At 42.8% G+C, this 22,675-nt stretch overlaps 1 protein-coding gene across 2 annotated transcripts in view; it reads right to left on the reverse strand.

The window, feature by feature from the left end:
* Positions 1-22,675, reverse strand: part of LOC140483587 (uncharacterized) — a 44,546-nt gene that overhangs the window by 6,415 nt on the left and 15,456 nt on the right. Inside the window, exons 3-5 of one of the 2 annotated variants that reach the window (XM_072581817.1) lie at positions 19,669-20,070; positions 8,609-8,905; positions 493-957 (exon numbers count right to left, since the gene is read on the reverse strand). In XM_072581817.1, coding sequence (XP_072437918.1) covers positions 493-957; positions 8,609-8,905; positions 19,669-20,070 — 1,164 coding nt within the window. The remainder of the gene's footprint in view (positions 1-492; positions 958-8,608; positions 8,906-19,668; positions 20,071-22,675) is intronic. The other variant, XM_072581818.1, reaches the window with a different exon arrangement.

A 22,675-nucleotide genomic window follows, 5' to 3' on the forward strand; every position in this document is an offset into this window, starting at 1 on the left:
TTATTCCTTAATATCTTTGTTGAACAAGAACCTGCCAACATTTGATTTAAAAGTAACAAGTGATCCAGCATCAATACTGTTTGTGGACAAAGTCAGAAGTCACACGACACCAGTCCAATGGGTTTATTTGAAACCACAGACTGTAATTCCATGTGACTTCTGACTTTGTCTAACATTAGCACCTCCACCTACTGTTTGTGGGAAAGTGCTTGAAATCCCTCCCATCCTTTGTTTGTGGAGGTGCTTCCTAACATCTCTCCTGAACGGTCTGGCCCTAATTCTCAGACTATGCCCCATTATTTTAAAATCCCCAATTTTTGTTTAACAGAGGTATTAAGGGATATGGGCCAAAGGCAGGTATGTGGACTTAGAGCACAGATCAACCATGATCTCATTGAATAACAGAAGAGACTGGAGGGGCTGAATGGCCTCCTCCTGTTCTTATATTCCTAAGTCCCAAAAATAGTCCTCAAAATGTAAGATAAGATTTACCTTTCTTGTTTGAATTCCTTCCTCCTTGGAGTTTTCGCTTTGTTACCTTTCGCTCCTTCATTGTTGAGGGAGGTGGTTTCTGGGGTCCCTTCTCCTCGGTTAACTCCTTTTTATAATCGGTGATTTTACTTTGCTTCAGCACAGGCTCATCGTCTAAACCTGTCTCCAACTTAACTTGATGATCTAGTGTGTGCACTTTCTCAGTAGAAGGCTCTAGATTGTATGTCTCCTTCCTCAGACCCCCTCCCTCCTCAATCTTCATGTCCATTTCGGCAGCCTTGATTTTTCTCTTTTTCTTCCCCAGATTCTTAAATTCCTCTCTCCTCTCCAGTTGAATCTCTGAGGTCTTTAATCCTTCAAAAGGCTTGGTTATTTTCTCTTTTTCTAGAATCTTTGATTTCTCACTTTTCTGACTCTTTTTCTCTTGGCAGTTGGTGTTTTGTATTACTTTCTTGACTTCCTTTCCTAGTTTATTAAAATCGAAGGAAAACATTTTGATAAAATTAATTGTTTTTTTCTAAAACAATCAAATAATACAGGATGTGGATATTGTTGGCTAGACCAGCGTTCATTGCTGTGGGTCTGGAGTCACATGTAGATCAGACTAGGTGAAGGTGGCAGATTTCCTTCCCTGAAGATCATGAACAAACCAGGTGGAATTTTCCTGGCGTTTGCCAATGGATTTGTGGACATCATTAAGTTCTTAATTATGCCATCTGCTGGGGCCCCAGGATCTCTGAATTAATAGGCTAAGTCTTAATACAACTGGATCATCATCTCCCCACTCATGACTAGACTATTGGTGACTAGGATGAACTTTCTACAACAATCACTTCATGTTATCATTAGACCTTAAATGTGGGACTTCTATTGAATTCAAATTCCATCATTTACTATAGTGGAATTTAAACCCATATCTTGAACCCATATTCCTGAAGAAGGGCTCATGCCTGAAACGTTGATTCTCCTGCTCCTTGGATGCTGCCTGACCTGCTGTGCTTTTCCAGCAACACATTTTCAGCTTTGAACCCATATCTACAGAACATTACTTGGATCTCCAGGTTTATAGCCTCACAACAACACCACTAGGCCATCACCTCTCATATGTAATTAATTTAGTTTTTTGAGGTACTGCTACTTTACTACTGCAAAGACTGTATCATTTCATTTTTCCCTATTTATATCGGGAATTAAAATGGGAAAAGGATTGTTTGAAACCAAAGATGATGGAAAGGATGAATGCCCTTTTTGAAAGCAGGTAACCAATGCTCATTGTAAGTATTGTTTACACAGCTATCTGCTCAAGCAGTTGGTGGGGGTGTGGAAGAATTGAGTCACAGACTAAGGAAGGTCTACAAAATAGATTTGACCAGCAACAAGTGTCTGATTGGTCAGTGGAGTGGCAACTGACTGTCAATACCAAATATATTCTGCCTTCCAACTGCTACTTCACTGGCTCCCAGATAACTGAATGACTTGTCAGCGTGTTTGCTTGGTCAAAAACCATCAGACCTCAAGGAAGAAATGGGTTGTCTTATCTTCTGCAATTACCAGCCTGAGGAAAGTCGTTTTATTTCCTTCATTAGTTGTTGTAATAATATATCCTTCTTTCTTCCCCTTCCCCGTCCTGACCCATGCATCACTCTAACTGTCATTTCCTTTGTTTTGAGCTACCATTTTGCTTTGAGACATCCTCAGAAAAATCTGGTCCCCATCATGATTGCAGTATCTGCAATTGCGCTGTGACCTGGACAAATTGACCATAAGCGAGGTAGTGAGGCATGAGATAAGACTCGACTTCTTTCCGTGACAGCAGGTTTAGTATCAAAAGTGCTTCTCCTCACTAACCCAGTGGCCCAGATTCTCGCTGTGTAAGAAGAGTTTTCAGACCGGTCGGGAGCTGGGCTCTGATTGTTTGGGGCGTTGTCATGGAGAAGGTAACTCAGACAGTTACCTCTCTGAGTTGTTCCTTAAACTCAAAGAAGGCAAGTCAACTCTGATTGGTTGTCATGATTTGGAGATGCTGGTGTTGGACTGGGGTGTACAAAGTTAAAAATCACACAACACCAGGTTAGAGTCCGACAGGTTTAATTGACAACCACCTGATGAAGGAGCAGTGCTCCGAAAGCTAGTGCTTCCAACTAAACCTGTTGGACACTAACCTGGTGTTGTGTGATTTTTAACTCTGATTGGTTGTGGCATTGCCATAAGGAACCCTCCACCCACACATTTGTTTAATTGTAAAAGGCACATTGCCTGGAGATATTCTTTCTGTTAACCAAAACTGCAGAGGCTGGAAGTCAGCAACACAAACTGAGACTGTTGGAAAAACTCAGCAGGTTCTGTTATTGTCCCACAGATGCTACCAGCCCTGCTGAGCTTTTCCAGCAATCTATGGCTAGCACAGCTGTGTCACAGTGCCAGGGACCTGGGTACAGTACCACCCTCATGTGACTGTTAGTGTGGTGTTTGCACATTCTCCCCGTGTCTGCATGGGTTTCCCCCGAGTGCTCTGTTTCCCTCCCACAGTTCGAAGATGTCAAGCCTAGGTCAATTGACCATAATAAATTGCCCATACTGTCCAGGATGTGCAGGCTAGGTGAGTTAGTCATGGGAAATATGGGGTTACAGGAGTTGGCCGGGGTTGGGGTGGGGTGGGAGTTGAGTCTGAGAGGGAGGATCTTCATAGGGTCAGTGTGGACTCGATGGGCTGAATGGCCTGCTTCCAAACTGTAGGGTTTCTACGATTCTATAATGCAAAACGATTAGGATGGCAACATTGGTCAAACGCAACTCTTCTCATCACCTGTGCAACAATATAATTGACAAATCATTGGAAAATTTTAAATGGAGCAGATGTGAGATAAACATTGCGTAAACTTTTTGATGTGTACGCATCTTTAAGGGGATGTATGTTAACCTGCTGTCAAACATTACTGCCACTGACCATAGGATATGATGGAGGGACCACAATCTGCTGCCCCTCTGCAAACATTATTAGTTGACATCAAACCTTAGCATAGAATCGCCCAGCTAACTGTCCTTTCAATGTAGACTTATCTCGAAATAAAGAGGTCAAGTGCATGACCACTAAGCTCCACACAGTCAGGAAGGAGAGATCACACCTGGACTGAGATAGATTCTGAGGGAAGATGCAACTAAGAATTTGGAGGCAGTGTGGAAATTCGGGAAGAAAGGTGCTTTCTGCTTGTTTTTTTGGCTCAGAGTTGAGAAGGTTTTGGAAACAGGGTATATTGAAGTCCAGGATTAGGGGTCCTGGTCAAAAAGTGTGACATCACAGGAAAACTGTAAGTTTATTGGTTGGTAATAATTACTTATTTGACTCTCTATGATCAGTTACTTTCAGTTTGAAGGCAAATAGGGGAAATATTTACAGGTTACAAACTAAAAGGCCAGTTTGGGGCAGCACCGTGGCTCAGTGGTTAGCACTGCTGCCACACAGCACCAGGGACCTGGGTTCAATTCCAGCCTCACATAACCGTGTGCAGTTTGTACCTTCTGCCTGGGTTTCTTTTGGGTGCTCTGGTTTCTTCACACAATCCAAAGATGTGCAGGTCAGGGTGGATTGGCCATGCTAAATTACCTGTGGTGTTCAGGGATGTGTGGGTTAGGTGCATTAGTCAGGGATAAATGAAGTGTAATGGGTTTGTGCGGGATACTCTTCATCATTCCTGATGAAGGGTTCCTGCCCAAAATCTCAATTTACCTGCTCCTCGGATGCTACCTGACCTGCTGTGCATTTCCAGCATGACTCTAATCTCCAGCATCTGCAGTCCTCACTTTTGCCTACTCTTCCAGGGGTCAGTCTGGGCTTGTTGGTCTGAAGGGCCTGTTTCCACACTGTAGGGATTCTAACTGCAAAGTAGGAGTGCTTAAAAGAATCAAGTTAAGAATTAAGCAATTAAATTGAGATGCCGGGCCAGGCGATGTGTTGTACCTGCAGTATGTGGGAGCTGGTGGGCTCTACTGTGGTTCATAATGGCCACATCTATAGCAAGTGTTGGCTGCTTCAGGAACTCCAGCCCAGAGTTGGTGAGCTGGAGTCTGAGCTTTGAAAAGTGCAACATATCAGGGAGGGGGGAGAGTTATCTGGATGCTGTATTTCAGGAGGGAGTCACACCCCTTAGATTAACAACTATGAATTGGTCAGGGATGGGAGGGTGTGACTATGAGCGAGACAGGTAGAGGGATCCTGGAGGTAGTGCTGAAGGGGCCTCAGTCCTTGAGTTTATCCAACAGGTTTGGGATTCTTGTTTCTATGCGGATGAGAGTGGGGACTATAGGGAGGATGAACTAACCATAACACCATGGTACAGGGAGCCATTCAAGAACGGGAGAAAAGAGAAATCTAGTTGTAACTGGGGACACTACAGTCAGGGGGATAGACACTGTCCTCTGTGGCCAGGATTGAACACCTCAAAGACTATGTGGCCTGGCATGGTGCCCGGGTTCAGGATATCTCATCTGAGCTGCAGAGGAACTTGGAGTGGGAGAGGAAGGATCCAATTGTTGTGGTCCACATAGATACCAATGATATCGGTAGAAAGAGAGAAAAGGTTCTGCTGAGGGAATATGAGCAGCGAGGGGCTAAATTAGAAAGCATAGCCAAAAGGATTGTGATCTATGGATCACTGCCTGAGCCACAAGCTCATTGGCAAAGAGTCAGCAATATTAAAGAGGTCAACACGTGGCTGAAAGATTGGCGTGAGAGAAATGAGTTTGAAGTCATGGGACATTGACACCAGTATTGGGAAAGGGGGGAACTGTACTAAAGGGACAGGCTTCACCTGAATCATGCTGGGACCAGAGTCCTAGGAAAGCTAGGGCTGTAGATAGAGCTTTACACTAAATAGTAGAGAGAGCTAGGTACAGTTGCATGGAAAATTATGGAAAAAATTCACATGAGGAAGGACTCAACACAAGTTATTAAGGTTTTCAGAATGAGTAGTAGGACTGAGTATAGTAAGTGTCAGGACTCTAATGTTAGGTACAGCAGCTAGGGGGACAACTATGAGAAGAGAACAGTTAACTCAGGACTGAGGATGTTGTACTAAGAGGAACCATGATTATCCGAAGGATACGGGTAAGGAGCATTTCATTCAGTTAATCGAATTCTGGAAAATCAAATGTCGGATAACATAGTTTAGCCTAGCATAGGGACCTTGCGATCTTGCTGGATAAACCAATATTCAGATAGTCAAATGCTAGATAATCAAGGCTCCTCTAATATATGAAGTGTATGAAACAAAGAACTGAGATTCTGGCACAGATTGAACTTGGCAGTTACGATGTTGTAGGTATCACAGAGACATGGCTGCAAGGGGATCAGGGCTAGGAACTAAACATCCAAGGATTCATGTCCTAATGAAGGAACAGGTAGGTGGGCAGAGAGGGAGGGGTTGACTTATTGGTAAGAAATGAAACTTAATCAATAGCAAGAAATAATAATGAGTCAGAAGGCATAGAATCTGTATGGGTAGAGTAGAGGAATCGTAAAGGGAGAAAGATCCTGATGGGAATTGAGTACAGGCCTCCCAGCAGTAATCAGGGCGTGAGGAAGAAAATAAATCAGAGGATTGAATTGTAAGAAAGGCACTATTGCAATAACCATGGGAGACTTCAATATGAATGCCTGGGAAAGTCAGGTGGTAGTTGATCCTAACAAAAGAAATTCAAGGAATGTCTACAGGATTTTGTTTTGGAGCAGCTTGTGGTGGAGCCCACTAGGGAACAGGCAAGTCTGGATTTTGGTGATGTGTAATGAAAGCAGATGTGATTAGGGAATTTAAGGTGAAGGAACCCCTAGGGAGCAGTGACCATAATATGATTGAATTCACCTTGCAGTTTGAGAGGGAGAAGCTGGAATCAGATGCAACTGTATTACAATTGAGTAAAGGGAACTATAAAGACATGAGGGAGGAGCTGGCCAGAGGTGATTGGGATGGAGCCGAGCAGGGAAGATGGTGGAGCTGCAATGGTAATTTGAGAGGCAAAGTAGGAATTCATTCCAAGGAAGAAGGAACAGGAAAGGCAAGGCAACTATGGCTGATGAGAGAAGACAAGGACAGCAAAATAGCAAAGGAAAAGTATACAATATGGTGAAGATTAGTGGGAAGCCAGAGGACTAAGAAACCTTTATAAACCAGCAGGGGATAGCTAAAAAGCAATAATGGGGGAGAAGATGAAATATAAGAATAAACAAGCTAGTAATATAAAAGAAGATTGCCAGAGTCTTTTTTTAGATATCTAAAAGGTAGGAGAGAGAGGCAAGCGTGGACATTGGACCACTGGAAAATGAGGCTGGAGGAATAGTAATGGGGAACAAATTAATGACTGAGGAACTGGATAGGTACTTTGTGGCATTAGTCTTCGCCGTAGAAGAAAGCAGTAGCAAACCAGAACTTCAAGAGAGACATAGGACAGAGCTGAGAGTAGTGGCTACCACTAAGAGAAGCTGCTGGGGAAGCTGAAAGGTGGATAAATCACCCAGACCAGGTGGACTACATCCTAGAGTTCTGATGGAGACAGCTGAGGAGATTGTGGAGGCATTGGTGGTGATCTTTCATGAATCACTGGAGTCAGGGAGAGTCCCAGAGGACTGGAAAATGGCTAATGTAACAGTTCTGTCTAAGAAGGGAGGCAGGCAGGAAACAAGAAACTGTAGGCCAGTTAGCCTGACCTCAGTCATTGGTAAGATTTTAGAGACATTTATGAAGGATGAGATTGTGGAGTACTTGGAAGTCCATGTAAAATCTGGTTGAGTCAGCACAGCTTCGTCAAGGGGAGGTCATGTCTGATATGTCTATTAGAATTCTTTGATGAGGTAATGAGCAAGTTAGACAAGGGAGAGCCAGTGGACGTGATATATTTGTATTGCCAGAAAAACTGGAAAGATGTCACATAGGAGGCTACTAACTAAGGCCCATAGTGTTAGGGGTAGGGTTCTGGCATGAATAGAGGATTGACAGACTGGCAGAAGACAGAGAGTAGAGACAAAGGAGTCTCTTTCAGGATGGCAGCTGTGACTAGTGGAATTCTGGAAGGGCCCTTGATGGAACCGCAATTATTCATATCAAAAGTTAACTATCTAGACGAATGAATTGAGGGCATTGTTGCTAAGTTTGGAGATGACACAAAAATAGGTGGAGGGACAGGTAATATTGAGGGAACAGGAAGGTTGCAGAAGGATTTGGACAAGTAAAGAGATTGGGCAAAGAAGTGGTGGATGGAGTACAATGTGGGTAAGTGTGGGTTTTTCACTTTAGCAGGAAAAAGTGAGCCATAAACTATTTTCTAAATGGGGAAAGGTTTCACAAATCTGAAGCATAAAGGGAGTCATAGTTTAGGATCCTCTTCAGGTTAACATGCAGGTTCAGTTGGCACCTAGGAAGGCGAATGCAATATTAGCATTCATTTCAAAAGGGCTACAATACAAAAGCAAAGACGTACTGCTGAGACAATATAAGGCTCTGGTCAGACTACATTTGGAATATTGTGAGCAGTTTTGGGCCCTGTATTGAAGGAGTTGGAGGGCTCCTGAGGAGGTTCACAAGAATGATCCTGGGGATGAAGGGCTTGTCATATGAGGAGTGGTTGAGGACTCTGGGTCTGTACTCAATGGAGTTTAGAAGGATAAGGATCTGATTGAAACTTGCAGAATACTGAGAGGCCTGGATAGCGTAGACATGAAGAAGACATTTCTACCAGTAGGAGAGACTAGGACCCAAGGGCACAGCTGCACAGTGTCTGGATGCCTTGAGAACTGAGATGAGGAGGATTTCTTCAGCCAGGCGAAATTGCTGAAGAAGGCTGTGGAGCCACATCAGTGAGTGTATTCAAGACATGGATAGATAGGTTCTTGCTTGGTAAGGGGGTCAAGGGTTAAAGGCAGAAAGCAGGAGAGTAAGGTTGATAAATGTAGCAGCCATGGTCAAATGGTGGAGTACACGTGATAGGCCAAATGGCCTAATTCGGCTCCTATATCTTATGGTCAAAGTTGGTGTAATATTGGCACATTTATACATCTGAAAGAAGAATATAATGTAACCTACATTTGGCAGTTCCATCTCAATTAACATTAATGTGTTTCCCTTACCTGGTAATTCTTTATCTGTGTCTTTCTTGAATTTTTTTCCACACTTGCCATCAGGTTTATTTAAAACATTATCAATTAACATAATATTAAGGCTGTAATCACTTTTGCTCATTGGTTCTCCTTTTAATACTTTCCTTTGGAATTCATGTAGTTTTCTGTGTCGTCGCTTCACAAATTCTCTCTTCAGATCACTTAAGGTTGTCCATGGGTCATTTTTGATATCAATACATAGATAATCAATATTCTGGAATTGTTTTGGTTTTTTGATGATTGGGAGCATATCATCAATAGCAAATCCTGAAACATAAGACAACATTCAACAGAAAAGTCAGAACAGACTTTCAGTGCAGACTCGAAAGAGATTGAGGTGAATGTTATCACTTTTCAATCCTGGTTTAGACCTAAAACAGATGGTTGAGCTACAATGATCAAGAATCAAGATAGTTTATAAGGTCATAAGAAAGAGTTAGGAAGTCATGTTGAGATTGTACAGGACATTGGTGAGGCTGCTTCTGGAACACTGTGTCTAGTCCCCCATTTATAGGAAGGGTATTATTAAGCTGGAGAGGGTTCAGAAAAGAGTTACCAAAATGTTGTTTTTAGATTAGATTACTTACAGTGTGGAAACAGGCCCTTCGGCCCAACAAGTCCACACCGCCCCACCAAAGCGTAACCCACCCATACCCCTACATTTACCCCTTACCTAACACTACGGGCAATTTAGCATGGCCAATTCACCTAACCTGCACATCTTTGGACTGTGGGAGGAAACCAGAGCACCCGGAGGAAACCCACGCAGACACGGGGAGAACGTGCAAACTCCACACAGTCAGTCGCCTGAGGCAGGAATTGAACACGGGTCTCTGGCGCTGTGAGGCAGCAGTGCTAACCACTGTGCCACCGTGCCGCCCATTGCTTGGAATAGAAGGTTAGAGTTATAAAGATAGGCTAGGAATCTTTTCACTGGAGCATAGGAAATTGAGAGGTGACTTTATAGAAGTTTATAAAATCATGAGGGGTATAAATAGTGTTACTGGTGGCTGTCTTTTCCCTGGGATAGGCGATTTCAAGACTGGGGGTATATTTTTAAATTGAGAGGAGAAAGATTTTAAAAAGACATGAGAGGCAAATGTTTTTACACAGAGTATGCATGTGGAATGAACATCCTGACGATGTGGTGCGCATGGGCACAATTACAACATTTAAAAGACATTTGGATAAGTATATAGAGTCATAGAAATGTACAGCATGGAAACAGACCCCTCGGTCCAACCCGTCCATACTGACCAGATATCCCAACCCAATCTAATCACACCTGCCAGCACCCGACCCATATCCCTCCAAACCCTTCCTATTCATATACCTATCCAGATGCCTCTTAAGTATTGCAATTACCAGCCTCCACCACCTCCTCTGGGAGCTCATTCCATTCACATTTGGAGGGATGGGGCCAGGAGCAGGCAAGTGGGACTAGTTTAGTTTGGGATTAGGTTTGGCATGGACTAGTTGGACCGAAGGGTCTGTTGCCATGCTCTACGACTCTTAAGAACCAAGAACTAGGGGCAGTTATCCATAGTTTGTTTCTTGAGCTATCTTCACCAGTTAGTAAGATCATAGGTATTCTTCCTCCTATAATTCCCAACAGTATCCATATATCTAAATTATCATCTGGTAAGACAAAACTTGAGTACTGCAGGGAGAAAAAGGACATGGTTTGTCAAGGTTTCCCATCTTGCATTCATCAGGACATTTTGCAAGAATCGAAATTTAAGAGAGCAACCAACATCTAATCTCTTTGAGAAGAGAGAGCGTGATTGGCTGGCAAGTGGGCTCAGATGGTAGAGGTGCTTCCATGGAGAATGCACCAGTTAATTCTGATTGACAGCTAACAGCCAAGCTTGTCTTAAATTTTAAACGAGGGAGGGGAGGCCTTGTCCCCACCTCTGATGAGAGGTGCTGGGTTCAAGTGCCATCTGCTCTGCAAATGTGTCTGAACTGTTTGATGAAGAATACATTTCACCAGGCAAGCTATCTCTGATTGATCAGGGCACTGCCCTGAAATATGAAATAGCAAATATCTGTCACCTATTTTGTTGAGTTGAAACAGACCTTTCTGTCTGCTCACATCGGTGGAGAATTCAAAAGATTCATAATCTTTTGACTGAAATGTTTCCTCATCTGAGTCCCAAATTATCAAACCCCTCATCTTAAGACAGTTCCCCACTTGTTCTAGATACCAAAGACAATGGAAACTGCCTCCCAGCATCTACCCTATCAAGTCTCTTAAAAATTTTATACTTTTCATCATCTTCATTTATATTTAAATCATCTTCTAAACAATGAAGAATATTGTCGACGATGGCAACCACTCACTAACGAGTATGATTGTCCACACCCTAGGGAAATTCCATGTCACTGGTCATTGTGCACCTGATAACCCCAGTTCTAGAGCCACAACTCCACTCATATGTTTAGCCAGTGCTTGCACTGGCCTCAAGATCGTTGGCATGCTTTTCTCCAGTTCCTTCTCCATACTTTGTACTTCACCAAAGAATGGCGTCCCTTCATACAGGAGATTTCTCCAAGTTAGTTTCTTCCAAACGAGGGTACCCTGTGCATTAATGTCTGTGATGCATTTCTTGAGGGAAGCCATCACAGAGTCTTAGAAACACTTGCTTTGTTCTCTTGTTCAAGTGCCTTCCTTGAACAGCTGAAGATTTGCTTTGGCCATCAGAACTCAGGCACCTTAAACAGGTGTCCGGCCCAGCGGAGTTGATTTTGAATGATTGTGGCCTTGAAGCTGCTGCTGTTAGCTGCTATAAGGACACTGATAGTATACCTGTCCTCCCACTGATGTGGAGAATCCATCTCAAACAGCATCAACGCAAGGGCCTTGCGTTGGTGTCTATATGTAGTCCAAGTTTCACAGCCATGCAGGAGAATCAGAAGGACGACTGCCTTATCCACAAGGATCCTGGTATGAGCACGGTTGTCACGGTCATCGACTTTTCTCATCCTTAGATATTCAAAGGCAATGCTCACAGATTGGAGGCAATGCTGAATCTCCACATCAATGTCAGCCTTAGATGAGAAGTAGCTTCTCTGGTAGTTTGGATTTCTCCATTTGTTTTAATGGAGAGATGAATTAGAATGTGTCCTGGTTGGGAAAGGACTTGAGTCTTCTTGAGGTTCAGGCTGACACTAATTCTTTGGCATGCTTTCGTGAAATCGTTAAGCAATGCTTGAAGATTCTCTTCTTAAGGGGCAGAGATGAGATTGTCATGCACATAATGAAGCTCCCCAGGCAAAATCAGAGTCGGACACTTCTTGCATTTCAACCATAAGATTAAGAACCGTGGGATAAAGATATCAGAATATAGATCTAATTTGTTCAATCTCTACTCCGGACAATCCTCTCACTCCAGAAATTACTTCAGTGAACCCTTGCTACTCTCCTTCTAAGGCAAATATTTCCTTTCTTAAGTAGGGAGACCCAAACTTTATACAGAACTCCAAATTTGGTACTACCTAAGTCCTATGTAATGACAGTAAGGTTCCTGTACTATTAAACACCAATTGCTTTCCAATTAAAGCTAATGTACCATATTCTTTCCCAGTTGTTTGTTGTACCTGTCAACTTTCAGTAATTTGGTTACAAGGAAGCTTGGATCTCTCCAAATACTCATGTTTCCCAATTTCTCATTTATTTAAAAATTCTAATGTTTTTGATTTTTTTCTACCAAGTGACTAACTTCAAATTTCTCCGAATTATATTCCATCTACCTTATTTTTGCCCGCTCAGATAATTATCTGAAAAGTTTTGCAACTGCTTCGTACGCTATTCACAGTACACTTACCCAAACCAAAAAATATCATCAAAGTGAAATGTATCATGGTCAATCCTTCACCTAAGTCATTGATATAAATTCTCTGGATGTGAGACCCAAGCTCAGACGCTGTGGTACACCACTGGCTACAGTCACCCATCCCAAAAAATGAACTGCTTATCTCTACTCTTTGTTTTTCTTATCATTAACCAGCTCTCAATCCATGCTGATATATTAGCCTCATCCCATAACTTCTAATTGCACTCAACAATCTCTTCTACAGTAGCTTACTTTTGAGATTCCAAATGTATTACATCCACTGATCGTCCCTTATCTACTTATTAGTTGAATCATCAAAAAAAACCTAACAAATTTGACAAATCTGCATTTCCTTCCATAAATTCATGCTGAAATGTATGATTTTCCGTGTAGTTCCCTTGTAACAGACATTTCTAATTGTTGTTTGTACACAACTTGCATAATTGCTGAAAAAGAGGCACATTTTGTCAAAGTTTTCCATTTTATACAAATCAGAACATCTCACAAGAATATTTATTGATGCCAGATGACCTGACCTGAAGTTCTCTATTTTTCGTTTTCCCTTCATTGTTGAACCGCAGGGTCACCCTTCCTGCTTTCCAGGGACCATTCTAGAGTCTAGGAAATTCTGGAAGATCAAAAGCCAATACCGCTAAACTAAGAATTGATGAATCAGATCAAAGATCCACAATGCTGTCACATCTAGTCATGATGGGTGTTGGGGAAGTAAAGAAAGGTAGGAGCTTCCTGAATTTTACCTTCTTCAATGTCAATGGAGTTGAGCACACAGTTCAAATGGCAAAGGTAAAATGTTTGCAATAGCCTTCAGATGACATCCTGGCTAGATGGTTCACTTCATCACCTATGAAGGCTCTCAGATATGGTCAGTGCCATTTCTTACCCAGTTCATTTCATAACAAATCAAGAAACAGATAAAGGCACTGGATGTAGCAGACGCTTACAAGCCATGTCAATGTTCCAGCAACAGTACTGAAGACCTGTGCTCCATAGTTAGCTACGTCTCCACACAAACTGCTCGAGTACAGCTACAGCACTGACCTTTTCCCAGCAATGTGAATGGTCACCCAATTATGTCCTGTTCACCAAAGCAGGACAAGTCCAATCCAGTTCATTGCCATCCCATTGGTCCAATATTGATAATCTGAAAGTGATAGAAAGTCTTGTTCACAGGACTATCAAACAACAGCATGCTCAACCATGCTCAACAAGACCATTGAATCCAATGGTGGGATGTGTGACTCATGAAGTCTACATCCTGTCCTCTTTTGAAACTCTAAGATGTAACTAACTATTAGGCAACACAAACCAAAGCTATCCTGACATAAGTAAACAATTGAATATGTATTCCACTACTAAAGGTTATGAAAAATCTGCCTGGGAGTCACAAGAAAGTTCTTGAATCCACCTCTTATAGAGTCATAGAGTCATTCAGATAAACAGCACGGAAACAGATCCTTTGGTCTAACTCGTCCACACCGACCACATATCCTAAACTAATCTAGTCCCATTCGCCAGCAGTTGACCTATTTTCCTCTAAACCCTTCCTATACACATATCCAACCTGATGCACTTTAGTAGTTGTTATTGCACCAAACCCACCACTTCCTATGGCAACTCAGTCCATACACACACCACCCACTGTATGAAAACGTTGCCCCTCAGGTCCCTTTGAAATCTTTCCCCTCTCACCTTAAACCTATGCCATCTAGGTTTGGACTCTCCTACCCTGGGAAAAGGTTCTTGGCTATTCACCCTATCCATGCCATTCATGATTTTATAAGCCTCTATAAGGTCACCCTTCAGTTGCATCCCCTATCTCTTGTTGAAACCATACAAAGTAAGCATGCAATGGAATTAAGGAGAGACACTATTCCACAAATAAAATTCAGAATGTATAGATAATAAGACAGCCTAACCTGATACTTTGTGAAACCTATAAATAGTTTGTAAATTATTCAAAATTTAATGAACTCAAGTGTACAACACATGATCAATAGACTTGAATATGAACTGCAGAGTGTAGTAGACCTTTCATTTTTATTTTGTGAATGAAGGCGACCGACAGTTTGCAACATATTGTATTTATTTGTACACTGAAGAACAGGTATCCCCTGCTTTTCGAAAATTTGCTTTACGCAACTTCGCGTTTACAAAAGACCAACGTTAGTACCTCTTTTTGATAACTGAAAGAAATCCGAAAAGGATTTTCACTTTTAGGAAGAAAGGGTGAAATTTTTCCCATATAAATGAATGCTTCTTCGTTTTACACCATTTCAGCTTACGAAAGGTTTCATTGGAACGCTGTACTTTCGGATACCAGGGGAAACCTGTATTGCAGTTTCTTTTATAATTATGACAGCTTCGGAAATCTATTCCTTGACTTTGGCTAGCCGTTATAATCTGTTTTCCCTTTCTCTGTCAATTTCATTTTTTTAAATTAGTTTTCTGCACTTTAAAGTCACTCTAAAGAAAATGTAAGCTAATCTAACTGGTTAGCTCAGTAAGCTGGTCAGCTTTTTTTTTAAAAGGTAGAGCAATGACCAACACAATGGGTTCAATTCCTGTACCAGCATAAAGGACTCACCTTCTGAACTGTTCCTCTTTTCCGTAGTGACCAACAGGTTAAACCACCAAAAGCAATCTTTCTCTTATGAGATTGCAACCCTATGGTCTGGTAGGACCATGGTGACTTTACTTTTACATTCCAGTGAAAATAAAAAACAACTAAGGACACAGTTATGTGAAATTCCACTAGATACTGATTTCTGTCTGCATGCTCTCATTTATTTAGCTCTCCAACAACATTTGCCTGAATGGGGGTTAGCACTGCTGCCTCACAACACCAGTATCCTAGGCTCAATTCCAGCCTTGAGTGACTGTCTGTGTGGAGTTTGTAGATTCTCCCTGTGTTGGTGTGAGTTCCCTCTCGGTGCTCCGGTTTCCTCCCACAGTCCAAAGCTGTGCAGGTCAGATGATTTGGCCCATGTTAAATTGTCCATAGTGTTAGGTGCATTAGTCAGAAGAGGGTGGGTTGCTCCTCAGAGGATTGGTGTGGACCTGTTGACCCAAAGAGCCCGTTTCCACACTGTAGGGAATCTAATCATTCCACATGTTTTTACTGTCTCAGTGACACAGGAGGTTTGACTAAGGTTTCTAATGACAGAGAAAGGAGACTCTTGTGGCCACATCAGCCCAGCTTCAAGTCATCATTACTTCATAGTTTTGTCTGAACAGGTTGTTTCATTAAAAAATATCTAGAAAAAAGATGATGATGAATGGATAGGAAAAGGCCTGTGCAAGTTGGAGGAAAGCAAGAAATTAAGCTGTCTTTCTCCTCCCATTTAACATGTATACTTTGGTAGAGAGATACGTTTGGCCTTGAGATTATATTGTGGGATAACAAAGCATTAAGTATTTAACATCATTGTTTACGATTTGTCTCTCTGCCTATTTTACTGGATCAAAACCCTGGAACCCCTTTCCCAACCACATGTAGCATACTTCCACCAGCTGGAACTCAACTTCCATCAGCTAAAGCCAAGGGAGGTGAGGGCCCAGCAGGATTAAGCAACAAAGAACAAAAAGAGAGAAGAACACCACAGGAACACGCCCTTTGGCCCTCCAAACCTGGGCCAATCATCATGTCCTAGCTAAACTAAAAAACAAAGCTTCTGCCCTTATTTGGTCCGTATCCCTCTACTCCCTCATTGTTCATGTAACCAACCAGCCTCTTAAATGTTGCCAATGTGTCTATTTCCACCATCTCATCTGGCAGTGCGTTCCAGGCTCCTATATCTCTGTGTGAAAGCCTTCCCTCACACAGCTCCCTTAAACTACACCTCCCCCCCCCCCCCCCCACCTTGAATCTGTGTCCCCTTGCAATTGAAATTTCCACCCTAGGGAAAAAGTCTCTGACTATCCACTCTGTCTATGCTTCTGTAATTTTGGAGACCTCTATCAGGCCTCCTCTCAGCTGCCATCTTTCCAGTGAAAACAATCCTGGTCTGTTTAACCTTTCCTCATTGTCAATGTCCTTGAGTCCAGGCAACATCCTGGTGAACCTTCTCTGCACTCTCTCCAAAGCTTCCACGTCCTTCCGCGATCAAAACTGCACACAATACTCCAAATGCATCCTAACAACGGTTTTATACAGCTGCAACATGGTTTGCCAACTCTTGTACTCCATGCCCCACCTGATGAAGGCAATCATGCTGTATGCCTTATTAATCTCAGCCATCTGTGTTGTCACTTTTAGGGAACTGTGGACCTGCATGCCCAGATCCATCTGCCATTTTACTGGATCAAAACCCTGGAACCCCTTTCCCAACCACATGCAGCATACTTCCACCAGCTGGAACTCAACTTCCATCAGCTTAAAGCCAAGGGAGGTGAGGGCCCAGCAGGATTAAGCAACAAAGAACAAAAGAGATTATTGCTGGGCTATTATTCCAGAGACCCAGATAATGCTCAGGGGGCCTAGGTTCAAATCCTGTCATGGTAGAGATGGAATAACAATCCAATTTTCAGTACAAATCTGGAATTAAGAGTCTAATGATGTCTGTGAATCCAATATCAGAAAAACCCATTTAGTTCACTAATGCCCTTTACTGAAAGAAAATGACACCTTTACCCTGCCTGGCCTACATGTGACTCCAGAACCATAGCAATGTGATTGACTCTCAACATCAATTAGTAATGGCCAATAAAGGCTGGCCTAGCCAGAAGTGCCCTCTTCCCATGAATGAATACAAAGAGAAAACTTAGCTCTCTGTCCGGAGGTAATGTCCTTTCTTCCTGCACCTTCCTGTAATTCCAAACAGACATACTACCAAGTTCTACTTGGCTGGCAGCTTCCAGGAGAGCAGGACACTCTTATCCCAGGACGTGAGCTGTATGGAAAGTCCACCAGGCGGAGCATTTAGAATAAGATTCCCTACAGTGTGGAAACAGGCCCTTCGGCCCAACAAGTCCACACCCACCCCCCCCGAAGAGTAACCCACCCAGACCCATTCCCCTATCCTATGTTTACCCCTGACTAATGCACCTAACACAATGGGCAATTTAGCATGGCCAATTCACCTGACCCGCACATCTTTGGATTGTGGGAGGAAGCCGGAGCACCTGGAGGAAACCCACACAGACACGGGGAGAACGTGCAAACTCCACAGAGATAGTCATCCAAGGCTGGAATTGAAACTGGTTCCCTGGCACTGTGAGGCAACAGGGCTAACCACTGAGCCACCATGCCACCCCTAGAGGGTATCTAGAGGGTGATGGGGCGACCCTCCAGTTTTCACTCTCTGCTCTGCACTTGGAGCAAAAAGTGGAAGATTCCTTCCTTTATTTAGTATTTCTACCAAGCCTTCACCAATTAGTACAGCTTCTTTCTTTAAGGGGCCCTGCATTTGGGGATAACGCGGTGGCTCAGTGGTTAGCACTAGCACCAGGGACCTGGGTTCAATTCCAACCTCAGGTGACTGTCTGTGTGGAGTTTGCACATTCTCCCCCCCCCCCCCCCCCCCCCCCCCCCCGTGTCTGCGTGGGTTTCCTTGCACAGTCCAAAGATGCCCAGCTTCGGTGGATTGACTGTGCTAATTTGCCTGTAGTGTCTAGGGATGTGTGGGCTAGCCATGGGAAATGCAGCATTGTAGAGATGAGGTGGGTCTGGATTGGATGCTCTTTGGAGGGTTGGAATGGGCTGAATGGCCTGCTTCTACACTGCAGGAATTCCACGCACTTAGTTGAGCAACTCTTTTGCTTATAATAGATCTTTCTAATTTGGTTAACATTTTCTGACAGGCAATTTCACATTTTTACTTGCCCAGCTAATCTACTTGCTATACCGTCAAAATGTCTCGTAATTACCTTTAGTATTATTAGATCAAATTTTATCATTTATTTCCCTTTCAAGATTTAATTTGATTTTGTTACCTTGTTCTAATTCTGTCATCTAGCAAGTACTGGCAATGTTGAAGGAGCGACATAAATTACAATGGGGCACAACAGCTGAATGAGAAGATATCAAACACTTATTCTGGAATAAGAGAATAACAAGATGTCCTCATTTAAAAGTTAAGATAGTACTAACAGAAAATGCTACTTTAAGTGAGACAACTTTAATTGAATTACAGCTTCCAATAGGAATCAATGTTAAATCTAGAGTTAGGTTCCTTCAGACATTTTCTTGCCAAAAGAAACCAAAGTACAAGTTGAAATACTGTACCATTCTAGGGTAACGTTGTGCGTTCCTAATTGAAATAATTTTCAAAATAGAATGAAACATTAAATATAAACAAAAATAGTGTAGAAATTCAGTTTAGATAATAGTCACCAGTCTTTCTTAAACATCGGCTTTAATGGTTTTTGTCTCAATTCTCTTTGTCTCTTCAACTCTGCATTTTCCACTTTCTCTCTCTCTCCCTCACTTTGACATTTACACTTTGTCCCTCAGCCTCTTTGACTTTTCCACTCTATCTTGCTGCCTTTTCAGTCTGTCTCTGAACGTGAAACTTAGAATGATAGAGTCCTAGAGATGTACAGCACACAAACGGACCCTTCAGTCCAACTCGTCCATGCCAACCAGATATCCTAATCTAATCTCATCCCATTTGCTAGCACGTGGCCCATATCCCTCCAAACCATTCCTATTCATATACCCATCCAGATGCCTTTTAAATGTTGTGATTGTACCAGCCTCCACCACTTCCTCTGGCAGCTCATTCCATACACACACCACCCTCTGCATGAAAAACTTGCCCCTTAGGTCCCTTTTAAATTTTTCCCCTCTCACCTTAAACATGTGCCCTCTAGTTTTGAACTCTATCTACCATGGGGAAAAGATCTTGTGTATTTACTCTATCCACGTCCCTCATGATTTTATAACCCTGGATAAGAATACCCCTCAGCCTCTACAGGGAAAATGGCCCCAGCCTATTCAGCCTCTCCCTATAGCTCAAACCCTCCAACCCTGGCAACATCCTTATAAATCTTTTTTGAACACTTTCTCTCTGTCTCTCTCTCTCTCTCGCTCGAATGAGGGAGTACCTGAAAGTTCTCTACTGCTATGGTGACATTAGATGGAGGAGATCATTCAAAGTTAGACTGGTCCTTCCTTACTGTTCTTCGTATCTTATTCATGTTACCTCTGTAATTCCACCCTTCACAATGACCTACCTTTACAAAAATATTCTAGTGCTTTTCTGTAAGATCCACCTTCGAAATTATTGGTGAAAGAAAGCATCTCACTTGTTATGCTCACATCGGAAAGTTCTTCTTCAATAGCATTTTGTAGCTTCTGGTGTAAAGGAGCAAGCTGCTTTATCCCTTCAGAGCCTCCCTTTACAGGTAACAGGCTGAGTTTCAGGAGAGCCGTGTAAGATAAAATCTGCAGACGGGCTTCTACACATCCTGGTACAATGTTCAGAATTTTACTTTCCATAGAGTTAACAATTTTTCGAAATTTTAAGAGGAGGTTGATATCACTTTCAAATAATTCCTGAAATAGGTTTTCCAGAGCTTCAGTTCCTTTCTTCTGGATGGTATTAGCTTTAACTATCACAGTTTTAACTGAACAATCTGTGGATGAAAGCAGACACAAAGTGCCCTTAGATCGCCTGGATTATACAACAGGTTTCTCCCCTGTTTGTTTGCTATCTTAGCCTCAGCTGACAGACTGTATTTTCTTTTCTAGACATGAAATACTGAGTTGCTGCACTCTTTCAGGAGAAGGAACAGATCATAACTGGGATCTGGATATTCCAGAGTATTAGAATCCATGGATGTAGTGGTTGGGTCGATTGCCATTGGAAACGGAGGGTTATGGGAAAAAGGTAGTAGGAATGTTCTTTGGAGGGTTGGCGTTAAGCCATTGGGCTAAACGGCCTGCTTCCGCACTGTAGGCATTCCGCGATTCCATAATACTATGAGTTGACATTTTGGAAGGGGTCAAGAAAAGATGGAAAAGGAGCTGAGGTAACACCGAAGAACTTTCGAAAGCTGATTGGAGGCAGACGTTCGCCGGTAAAGGGACGGCTGGAAAATGGGAAGCCTTCAGAAATGAGACAACAAGAATCCAGAGAAAGTATATTCCTGTCAGGGTGAAAGGGAATGCTGGATGACTAAAGAAATTGAGGGTTTGGTTAAGAAAAAGAAGGAAGCATATGTCAGGTACAGACAGGATAGATCGAGTGAATCCTTAGAAGAGTATAAAGAAAGTAGGAGTATACTTAAGAGGGAAATCAGGAGGGCAAAATGGGGACATGAGATAGCTTTGGCAAATAGGGTTAAGGAGAATCCAAAGGGTTTTTACAAATATATTAAGGACAAAAGGGTAACTAGGGAGAGAATAGGGGCCCTCAAAGATCAGCAAGGCGGCCTTTGTGTGGAGCCGCAGAAAATGGGGGGGATACTAAATGAATATTTTGCATCAGTATTTACTATGGAAAAGGATATGGAAGATATAGACTGTAGGGAAATAGATGGTGACATCTTGCAAAATGTCCAGATTACAGAGGAGGAAGTGCTGGATGTCGTGAAACGGTTAAAAGTGGATAAATCCCCAGGACCTGATCAGGTGTACCCGAGAACTCTGTGGAAAGCTAGAGAAGTGATTGCTGGGCCTCTTGCTGAGATATTTGTTCATCGATAGTCACAGGTGAGGTGCCGGAAGACTGGAGGTTGGCAAACATGCCACTGTTTAAGAAGGGTGATAAAGACGAGCCAGGGAACTATAGACCATGGAGCCTGACCTCGGTGGTGGGCAAGTTGTTGGAGGGAATCCTGAGGGACAGGATGTACATGTATTTGGAAAGGCAAGGACTGATTAGGGATAGTCAACATGGCTTTGTGCATGGGAAATCATGTCTCACAAACTTGATTGAGGTTTTTGAAGAAGATTGGTGAGGGCAGAGCAGTAGATGTGATCGATATGGACTTCAGTAAGGCGTTCGACAAGGTTCCTGATGACAGACTGATTAGCAAGGTTAGATCTCATGGAATACAGGGAGAACTAGCCATTTGGATACAGAACTGGCTCAAAGGTAGAAGACAGAGGGTGGTGGTGGAGGGTTGTTTTTCAGACTGGAGGCCTGTGACCAGTGGAGTGCCACAAGGATCAGTGCTGGGCCCTCTACTCTTTATCATTTACATAAATGATTTGGATGCGAGCATAAGAGGTAGAGTTAGTAAGTTTGTAGATGACACCAAAATTAGAGGTGTAGTGGACAACGAAGAGGGTTACCTCAGATTACAACAGGATCTGGACCAGATGGGCCAATGGGCTGAGAAGTGGCAGATGGAGTTTAATTCAGATAAATGCGAGGTGCTGCATTCTGGGAAAGCAAATCTTAGCAGGACTTATACACTTAATGGGAAGGTCCTCGGGAGTGTTGCTGAACAAAGAGACCCTTGGAGTGCAGATTCATAGCTCCTTGAAAGTGGAGTCGCAGGTAGATAGGATGGTGAAGAAGGTGTTTGGTATGCTTTCCTTTATTGGTCAGAGTATTGAGTACAGAAGTTGGGAGATCATGTTGTGGCTGTACAGGGCATTGGTTAGGCCACTGTTGGAATATTGTGTGCAATTCTGGTCTCCTTCCTGTTGGAAAATGTTGTGAAACTTGAAAGAGTTCAGAAAGGATTTACAAGGATGTTGCCAGGGTTGGAGGATTTGAGCTACAGGGAGAGGCTGAACAGGCTGGGGCTGTTTTCCCTGGAGCATCGGAGGCTGAGGGGTGACCTTATAGAGGTTTACAAAATTATGAGGGGCATGGATAGGATAAATAGACAACGTCTTTTCCCTGGGGTTAGGGAGTCCAGAACTAGAGGGCATAGGTTTAGGGTGAGAGGGGGAAGATATAAAAGAGACCTAAGTGGCAACTATTTCACGCAGAGGGTGGTATGTGTATGGAATGAGTTGCCAGTGGAGGCTGGTACAATTGCAACATTTCAGAGGCATTTGGATGGGTATATGAATAGGAAGAGTTTGGAGGGATATGGGCCGGGTGCTGGCAGGTGGGACTAGATTGGGTTGGGATATCTGGTCGGCATGGACGGGTTGGTCCGAATGGTCTGTTTCCATGTTGTACATCTCTATGACTCTATGTCGAAAAAGGGCACGAGCAGGACAGTCATGAGAAATTATCTTAGCTCAGAGGATCAGATATAAGGTTGAATCTTAAGGAAA

The sequence above is a fragment of the Chiloscyllium punctatum genome, chromosome 12 (assembly GCF_047496795.1).
Source record: "Chiloscyllium punctatum isolate Juve2018m chromosome 12, sChiPun1.3, whole genome shotgun sequence".
In the NCBI taxonomy this organism is placed as follows: Eukaryota; Metazoa; Chordata; class Chondrichthyes; order Orectolobiformes; family Hemiscylliidae; genus Chiloscyllium; species Chiloscyllium punctatum.